The sequence below is a fragment of the Rhinolophus sinicus genome, chromosome 6, assembly GCF_057876585.1.
Source record: "Rhinolophus sinicus isolate RSI-liver-muscle chromosome 6, RSI-T2T, whole genome shotgun sequence".
Taxonomy (NCBI): Eukaryota; Metazoa; Chordata; class Mammalia; order Chiroptera; family Rhinolophidae; genus Rhinolophus; species Rhinolophus sinicus.
Window position 1 is genome coordinate 47,735,434 of NC_142506.1, and position 10,067 is coordinate 47,745,500.

Sequence of the window (10,067 nt, forward strand, 5' to 3'; positions counted from 1 at the left end):
ACTGAAAAATGAAATCAAGAAAGTTATACACCCAACTGAATACTGAGAGCAAGAGCGCAGGCAAAGCACAAGGGCAGCTCTAAGCATATTGTTCTGAAATGTAAAACACTGTCCTTTTGAATATGCCTTATTGCTGCTGCCTTTAAACTACCACTGCTGATTTGTGAAGGTCTAGAGGAGACTACTGTCGTAATACAGTTCAGGACCAATTCTGCAGTATTACTGTGGCTGGTGTTCTGTCTGTGTCCGCAGCCTGGCTGGCAAGCCCTCCAGTGAGCTGCCCAGTGACCGTCTGCTGCCCTGGCACTTTACACTGCCAGCAACGCTGGCACATGGCACTGCCCTCAGCTCAGCTCAAAACCTGGGCAGGTGCGTCTAGTTGGCAGAACCTAAGGTACAAGGGAGGCCGACAAAATAAGTCCCTGGCATTCAGCTTTTGTGTTAGGGAGGAGTCTCTGCCTCAAAACCAAAATTGAAAGACAAAGAATTCCCCAAATATAGGAAGAGGGTTCAGATTCTTAGTGTTCAAAAAGACTAACAGGTTTTCAGTGCAATACTTAATCCATTTCCGTGACAAAAGACACACGTAGGGTGCTGAGAAGAATCAAAATGGGCTTTCAAAGGGTGATAAAAGTCACATCTGTAGACAGCTATATAAAATTCTTTGGTACCAACGGAATGAAAAATTATAACCATACCTTGTAATAACGGAAGTAGTCTCGCTCTTGCAATTTTTTCATTTTTGGGAAGATTTTGAAGGTATTGAATTTATCGATGCTATCAACATCACACAAGCAATCATCTAGCACTCCAGTGACCTAGAAAGAAATGTATATATAAAATTTAAAACCTGTTTCGACCTTACCAAATCTGTATTGTTATGTAAAAAAATAATTTATACATTCAGATTAGCTAGTATTTGCTCATTAAGATACAGAACATTAAAGCAGTCACTTTTTAGTATGGTCAATTCAATAAAAAAACAACAGAAGGATTAGATGTCCCCATTCTGAAGAACAAAACAGTCTTGTATAGTGGTCAAAAAGCAAGATACGGATGCTTCTTACCTTGCCTAAGCATACATAAAATCCAAGTAGTTGTTGGAATGCTAAAGCAATTCCTTCCAAGACTACTGATGTCACATTGCTGTAGTAACCCTATCTTTTTTTTAGACTGCCATTCAAGGAACCCTTACGTGATGGTCATGGCACTAAGAGTGTTAGGGATCTCATTTATTCTCTAAATACCCAATGAAATGGATATTATCATCTTTGTTTTACATGTAAGGAAATTAAGCCTTAGCAAGGTTAAAATAATTTTTCCAAAGTAGAAATGAGACATAGGCCCAAGTCTGTCTCACTTTAAAATACATGCTTTTATCTACTACACAAAATATACATTAATCAAAGATACACTGATATTTCCAAAGAGAGTTCAGAATCCAAAAATTCCATAAAACATTCTTCAGCTAAATCTTAAAATGAGATCACTGACATGCTCGGCTTGGTTGAAGCTTCACAGAATAACGCTGAGTGAAAAACACCAATCCCAAAGGTTACATACTGTATGTTTCATTTATTTAACATTTTTGAAATGACAAAGCTTTAGAAAGGGAGCACAAACAGATAATTGGTTGCCAGGGTTTAGAGACTGGACTAGGGATGGAAGCTGGAGTGGGGGTAGGGAAAGGAGGGAGGTGGGTTATAAAAGGGTAACAGGAAGCATCCTTGTGTGATGAAATTGTTCAGTATCTTGACTGGTGGTGGGCACATACAACCCATGTGATAAGGAGCATGCAACTCATACATGCGTACATACACAGATGAGACAAGGGACCAGGTATCTGAATAAGATCAGTAGGTTGTGTCAATGTCCTGGTTATAATACTGTATGTTTACGAAATACTACCATTGGGGAAAGCTGGATAAAGGGTACATGGCATTTCTCCGTACTATTTCTTACAACCGCATGGAATCTACAATTACCTCAATTAAAATTAAAATGTAAAAAGTAAATGGGACTCAGCCCGTTACAGGTTACTCATGGGACCAGTAGGAGGAACAGATGCAAAGAATGGCCAGAGAATGGAAACCAGTCCTTCTCAGTGGTTTGTTTCTGCCCAATGCTTTCTTTCCTGAGATAAAGAACAGGGGTCATTACCAAGAATTTTGGAATTCTGTCTGCTTTGTGATCCCATTTACTAAGGTCTTGCCACTACTGTTTCTCCGAAAATAAGACCTCGCCGGACAATCAGCTCTAATGCGTCTTTTGGAGCAAAAATTAATATAAGATCCGGTCTTATTTTACAATAAGAGGAGTCAGGGCATGGACATTACTTATTTTACTATAAGACTGGGTATAATATAAGATAATATATATACTATAATATAATAACGGGTCTTATATTAATTTTTGCTCCAAAAGATGCATTAGAGCTGATTGTTCAGTAAGGTCTTATTTTCGGGGAAACACGGTAACTCTGCCGAATTTCACCCCATTTGTCTAACGAAAACTTCAAATTCTGGCCCCTAAATAATAGCAGGAAGAAAACAAAACCCAAGAATAACTTTGTAGGTTTTAAAAAATTTTATCCAGTGATTGCTTTCTTCTCAATTTTTCTTAAATTGCTGACTTGTAGTTAATAAACTATATTTTATTTTTTTTAAATATTTTAATTGTGGTAGGGGCTGGGGTGAGGTATACGAAATTACCAGGTACATATTTCTAACTCTTAAAGACTATTACAAAGACAAAAACCTGTGTATCAGCAAACTTTAAAAATGTAAACAAGAAATGCTGCCTGTATCTTTTAAGTCCCTCCTTAATCACAGCCATCTCCCTCCCTATGGAGGTAAAAAATCTTACTTTTGTTAATTTTTTTTACTTTTCTTTGTAATTGCATCGCGAATGATGTGTCCCTAAACAACATATGTAAAGTTTTTCCTTCTGATTTTGAACTTTGATATTAATAGAAATCTAATGTGTGGATTGTTCTGTGATGTGCTTCTTTTGATAACATTTTATTTTGACATCAATCCAAGATGATGAGTGTTACAGTAGCTGTAAGTGTTAAATGTTATATGAAAGTATCACAGTTTCTTTTATTGTTGGTTCATATGATACATTGACAGAATAAGGGCCTCCAAAGATGTCCATGCCCAGACTCCTGAAACCTGTGAATTTATCTCACGTGGCAAAAGGGATTTTGCAGATGTGACTAAGCTAAGGCTATTCAGAGAATAATGTTAGACCGAGGGAGATAGGAGTGTCCGAGTCACAGAGAGACTGGAAGATGCTACACTGCTGGCTCTAAGGATGGGGAGGAGGCTGCAAGCCAAGGAACACAGCAGCCTCCAAGTTGGTAAAGGCAGGAGCGGTCTCCCCTAAAGCCTCGGGAGGAATTTGCTGTGCTGACCCCTGATCTTAACCCCGTAAGACACACTCTCAGACTTCTGGTCTACAGAACTACAAGTTTATGTTGAAATTTGGGGGACTTTTTTTGTTGTTACAGCAGCAATAAGAAACCAATCATCTATATTTAAGTTGTTTCCAGATTTAGCTAAAGAACAATGCTATACAAACATTTTTGTTCATCTCTCCATATAGTATATAAGAGTTTCTCCAGATTATATGCTTAGGAGTGTAATTGCTATAAGTATATGTCCAGTTTTACTAGAAAATGGCAGGCTTACTTACAAAATAATTGTGCCAATTTACAATCCTAGCAACAGTGGATGGGAGTTACTGCTAAGACATATTCTCACTGATATTTGATATTAACAAAGGCTTTAATTTTTGCCAATCTAGTAAAAATGAAAGGGTATCTGGTTTTTTAATTACACTAATGAAGTACAATTTATAAGACATTTGCATTTCTTCTTGTGTGAAATGTCTCTTCATGACTTTTGTTCATTTTTCTATTGGGTTCTTTTTCATATCGACATCAGGAATCAATCCTGCTTTTTCCCATTCTATTATGTTCTTCTGGAACTCCACTCAGACACATCAGAGCTTCTCTATTCTCCATGCCCTTAAGCTCTTTTGAACGTGTATTATCTGTTATCTCTCTGGGCTTCATACTAATTTATTTTCCATTCATTTATTTATTCATTCAACATATTTATTGAAGGTCTAACATAAAGCTTGCACTGTTTTAAGTGCTGGGAATATAGAATTAGGAGAAAAAAGACACAGACAAAAATCTCTGCCCTCCAGGATTTCTTTCAGAGGGGGAGAGAAAAAAACAAATGAGGAAAGTACAGAGTCTGCCAGATGGTAGATAATAAAGTGATATGGAAGAAAACTGGAGAATGGAGATAGGTATTGCAGAATTGGGGCTGCTACTATTTAAAAAAGGGTAGTAATGAAAGGTCTCACTGAAATTTTGGTAAAATTTGAAGGAGAGAAAGGAACAAGCCATGCTTTTTGAGGGTGGGGGTGGGGGAAGCATTCCAGGAATTGGGAATACTAAATGTGAGACCCTAAGGCAGTAAGTTGGCCCAGTGTTTTTGAGGAATGAAAAAGAGGGTATGTAGTAGATTTTAAAAAAAAGAAAAGGAAAGAATTAAGAGACCATTATAAGATTTTTGGCTTTTACCAAGTTTGGTGTTTTATCATACCAACCAACTCAGTGCCCAGTTCAATTCTGATACTATTTGGAGTTCAAGCAGAGCCCACAGATTAAGGGCTCAGACCCACAGGACTTCTTAGACGCTGGTCCCAAGCCCCAGGCCACCTGCACTTGACTGACTGGCTATAAATCAGGGGTTTCCATGACTACCTTCTCAGGTTTGATAATTTGCTAGAATGGCTACAGAACTCAGGAAAACACTTTATTAATGTTTACTGGTTCTTGTAAAGGATGCAATTCCTGAACAGCCAAATGGAAGAGATTCCTCACTACTGGGAGATGCAAGTGCTGAGCTTCCATGCCTCCCAGCCTCTCCCCCTGCCAGCCAACGTGCTCACCAACCCGGAAGCTCATCACACCTCCTGGGTTTAAGAACTTTTACAGAGCTCCATCACCAGCACCCCTCCCCGCATCCGGAAGGTCAGTGGGTAGGGCTACAAGTTCCAGTCCTCTAATCACTTGGTCTTTCCAGTGACCAGTCCCATCCTGAGGCCACATAGGGGTTCTCACCTAAGTCACTACATTAGCATAAAACTTGGGTGCGACTGAAAAGGGCTTATTATGAAAAACAAAAGGCACTCCTACCACTCAGGAAATTCTCAGGGATTTAGGAGCTCTGCACCAGGACCAGGTGACACAGACTAAATGTATGGTCGTATTATACCTCACTGAGTGAGATAGGAAGCCACTGAGTTTCAATCAGATGGTAAAAGGAATACGAAGGTGAAGAATATGGAGGGTTTTTCTCTTTTATGTTGTATGATCAGGGAAGGAAACAACTGAGATATGTGGCCAAGTCAAATAAGGTGACACTTCAGCAGAAATCTACGAAAGTGAGCGAGTGAAGCCACATGAATAGATGAGAACAGAGTACGAGGCGTCCAAAGGCCTCCAGGCAAGACCATGGCCGTGTTTCAGGAACAGGGCGGTCAGTGTGGCCGCAGCACAAGCCTAAGGGGGAGAAGACTGGGCGGAGCAGATCTGAGTGAAAAGATCAGGAATTTGTCTCCTGGTCATCAGGTTTGCATACCTAGTAATCACCCCAGTGGAGATGCTGAAAGGCAGCTGGATAGAGGATCTAGAGCCGAGAGACTCCTAGCCTGGAGGTTCTGAAAGTCAGTTATATAGATGGTGTTTAAAGCCAAGAGACTAAATGAGACAACCAAGATAGAGAGTAAAGAGTATCGGATTTGAACCCTGAGGTTCAAATGATTAGAGGTCAAGGGCAGAAGATGAACAAGCAAAGGATACTGAGAAAGACTGGCCTGGAAGACAGAAATCACATCCTAGAAGCCACAAGTAATAAGTATTTCAAGGAGAGTGAGTGGTGAGCTGTGAAAAAATCCTGCTGGTAGGTAAAGTGAAGATTCAAAAACTACTGGCTTGAGCAACAAGGAAGACATTTGTGACCTTGACAGGAGCAGCTTCGGAGGAGTGGGAGGGACACAAGTCCAACTGGAATGAGCTGGAGCGAGGTCTAGAATAGGAGGGACAAAGATAACTCTTTTGAGGACATTTTATTCTATAGAGGGGAACAGAAAAATGGAGCAGAGTCAGAGAGATGGGTGGGTCAACAGAGAACTTTACAATCGTAGCATGAACAGCACGTTTTAGGACGACAGCATGCAGCTGTCCATTTAGAGAAGGAAAAATTAATGATCCAGGAGAGAACGGGCAGATTTGCTCAAGCCAGGTCCTAAACGAGAAAGGAGAATTGGCCTTTGATAAGAGTACGAACAGTTTATCCACGGGAATCCATGGGAATCAGCAGAAGTCAAGATGTAGGGCCGAGACCAGCAGGTACACAGACATGGGCTGCTCTGGCTCATCCAACTTTGGTAGTAAAGTATGAAGCTAAGAGTGGGGGGGAAGGAGGTGTTGGAGGATGAAGTAGAAAGAAAAAGACAAAATAATGGTCTAATTCAATAATCATTTCTTTCGCTGGGTATAATCAGGTGCTTAAACCAACCACTGAGTTTCTAATTTCATTTCTAGAACTTCTGTTTCATTGTTTTAATCTCTTTAGGTCATTCTTTAATTTGGTCCTTTGTTCCTTTTTCACATTTTCAAGTTTCTCGTTCTCTCTATTTAAACACATTAAACATGATTTTAAATTATGTCTGATATTTTCAGAATCTAGGTCATTACAGGTCTACTTTTATAGTCTATATTGCTAATACCTCATTCATGGTGCCTTGTGTGTTTTGTGATTTGTGGCTGTTAGCTACTATTCTTCCTGGCACTTTATCTTCAAGAATATTTTAGGGCCTGGGTTGAAAATAAATTCCTCTAGAGGGGATGGATATTTGCTTTTACCAGTAAGCTGGGGGCTAACCAACCAGGAACTGCTATAAATAAAAATTTCCATTCAAAGCCTTTCCCAGCACAGGTGGCATGAATATGGCTTGCAAACCTGTATAAGAGTGGCTCGTGGCTACAAATTCTCAAGGGAGTTTTTCTCCCCACACCCCTCTCAAGTTCTTTTCCTTTCCCCTTACTCACAGTGGGATTTGTTTCTCATTCGCCCTTATAGTGAGGGTGTATGTAGCTCTTCAGAGTCCAAGTTTCATGGTGAGGTCTCGTTTTAGCTTCCTCTCCCCGGGCAGACACAGGCTGTATGTCTTTCCTATTCCATCCCATGCAGCTGTTAAAGCAGAAGCTCAAGGTCTTCAGGGTTTGGGAAAATCCCCAGGGTAATGGACTGGAACAGCACTATTTGAGTCCCAAGACTGTGGCTTTCCATTTTGGGGGGGCCCTCTGTGTATTCCTGGGTTTCATGCCACCTCCGAAATGTATGTGCAAAGGTTTAAAAATATATCTGACTGAAACTACTTCTTTACAGGAAGACAACTAGTTACCTCACTACGTACTGGGTCTTTAGTTCCCAGGGCTCTGACACACTACAAAGCACATTTGCATTCCATTAAAAGAAAATGGGGTATGAGATATACAAACGCCTATCAAACACCTATCATTTTCTGTGCTCAAAAATAATTTTGTGCTTTTATTGCAAGGAGATATAGTCAATATATTCATCTCCTTAATGATTTCTTGTTAAGAAATATTTTTCAAAAAATCTACTTCTTCCCTTTATGCGTTTAGTGTTTTGCTTCCAATTTACTATGTGGAAGAGAAGTGAAAGAACTATCTTAGTTCCCCTTTTTCATGTTCCTGGGTCTCCCTGCGCTTTATTTCTACATGACAAAGAAACAAACACACTGAGGTGTACTGTACAGACCAGAAAGGGACTCCCTGAGGTTCCAGCTTCATCTTGCTCAGAGTTAACAAGTCATGTTACTGGTCATGTAAGCTCTTTGAACTTCAATCACCTAAAGAGCCCCACTTCTGAGAGCTATATCAAATAAAATGAGAGAATATATATTGAAAACCTGTTACACATTAAAGTACTATCTGAAATACGATCAAACACTGTATGAGAAAGTACCACTGGAAACAAAAACCAATGTATTCACTTTTGAGGACTGTTTGGCACAATACCACCTTGACTTCGCACAAATCTTTCACTGATAAACTGTATATATTCATTTGGACAAATGCAATGTAATAAAATTTAAAGTACAGGTGCAATAAAATTTAAAGTGCAGATGCAATTATAAAACATTGATACATATAATTAGTGGCAAGTGACGAAACCAAAAAATCAACTTCTAGATTGGTGACAAAGTATACAATTACTATGCTATATAAAAAGAGAAAAATCTCATTTTAGAAAAATATCTAAATGTAAATTCCACTCAAAACCAAACATCCAACTAGTAATTAGAAAATAATTTTATCAGAATTTTCTTTTCATAAGTCTGGTAGGTATGCCCAGATTTCCACTTGTTTTCCAAAGTGGGGTTGAAAAGGCTAACAGTTACCTACAAGACTCATTTAAAATGCTGATTCCTGGGTCATATCCAGATCTCCTAAATCAGGATATCTGGTAGTGGGGCCAGACAATTTGCATTTTTAACATGCTCCTCAAAATTCAAACTAAGTTTCCCCTTTTATTTTCATCAAATCACTCATTTAAAAACAATGAAACACGGACACAAATAAATCCCACTGTGAGATGTAGTGCAGAACACCATAACTCCATGAAAAGTGTCTGAATAAAATCAGAAAAACATGTTTACATGGTTACACTCATAGTTACCTCCTATTTTTCTTAGCAAGGAGCATTAATTGCCTCAAATCACGTCTCCCCTGGCTATCCGGCCACCTGAGATACCTTTTCCCTCGCTCGGCAGTGTTGCCACTACGCAGCAGGTGCAGACAAACAGCAGCACCTGGCAGCTGTCGATTCACATTCGACCGTGTAACAACCAAACACATCTCTTAAGAGCAGAGCTTGTCACTCACCCTCCGATTTCCAGCATGTTGACAGCACTTGTGTAAGCTTCGCAAAGACAAGCCCCAAAGTCAACTCTACTCTCTGGCCATCACCTCCCGGCTGCGACCGGCAGGCTGACCCAGACCCCAGCCTCGCACGTGGGCGCACCTGGACGCCACTTGGCAGGCAGTACAAGTCGGTAAAACACAGGGTGACAGCCGAGGGACCCTCCAGTTCGAAAGTTCAGGAAGTGAAGTTCCGTCCTCTCCCGCTCTGCTCGGCTCCCGCAGGCCGCGGGTCGGTCCCCTAGTCCCCATCCCCCCCGCCCCCCAATTCTCGAAGAGAGATTTCCGTTTCTGTGCCCGTTCTTGCTCACAGCGGGGACGCTTTCGCTCCTGGCCCTGCCGCCGCTCTCCCAGCCACTTAACAAATCAGCTCAGAACGAAACACCTACAGGACCCGCACCCTCTTCCTTTTCCCTGCCGTCACCCCGAGTGTCGCCACCCCGCGCACCAGCGGCTCGCCGGCGCTTCCTAGACGCCTGTCAGGTCGCCCCGCTGCCACCCTCAGGCCGCCCGGCCTCCCAGCCATCTCCGGCTCACCTGGGCCTCGACGACGCCCGGGAGAAGGCTCAGGGTGACCAGAAGCCGCACAGCGGCCGTCCCCCGCCCCGCGCCGGCCCGCCGGGCCCCCCGGCTCATGCTGCCTGCTCTCTGCACCGCGGCCGGCCGGGCCCCTCCGGACAGGGGAACGGCGGGTGGCCCGGACGACAACCCACAGGGACGGATGCCGGCGGCCGCGAGATTCCAGGGTCAGAGGTCCGAGCGCCCGGCAGCTGCGAGTGAGGCGGAGAGCCGAGCGCCCCCACCTCACCCCAGGAGGCCCCGCCCCCTCACCCGGCCCCGCCCCCGAGCGCGACGCCTTATGGGAGTTGTGGTCCCGCGCGAAAGCCGGGGCCGCAGCAGAGCGAACTTGGCCCTGCGCTGCTCCGCCTCGCGGACTTGGACTCCAAGGCGGCCAATGAGACAGGACCACGCGGGCCCCAAAACAAGGGAGGTGGGGGCCGGCGGAGCGTCCCCTCTCCTCCCGATTGTCCTGGAA

At 42.6% G+C, this 10,067-nt stretch overlaps 1 protein-coding gene across 2 annotated transcripts in view; it reads right to left on the bottom strand.

Annotated features, from left to right (window-relative positions):
- Nucleotides 1–9,864, bottom strand: part of ERO1B (endoplasmic reticulum oxidoreductase 1 beta) — a 50,388-nt gene extending 40,524 nt beyond the window's left edge. For both annotated transcript variants that reach the window (XM_019746996.2, XM_088799088.1), the window contains exons 1-2: nt 9,569–9,864; nt 699–818 (exon numbers count right to left, since the gene is read on the bottom strand). In XM_019746996.2, coding sequence (XP_019602555.2) covers nt 699–818; nt 9,569–9,667 — 219 coding nt within the window. In that variant the 5' untranslated portion in view covers nt 9,668–9,864. The remainder of the gene's footprint in view (nt 1–698; nt 819–9,568) is intronic.
- Nucleotides 9,865–10,067: the final 203 nt, after the last annotated feature.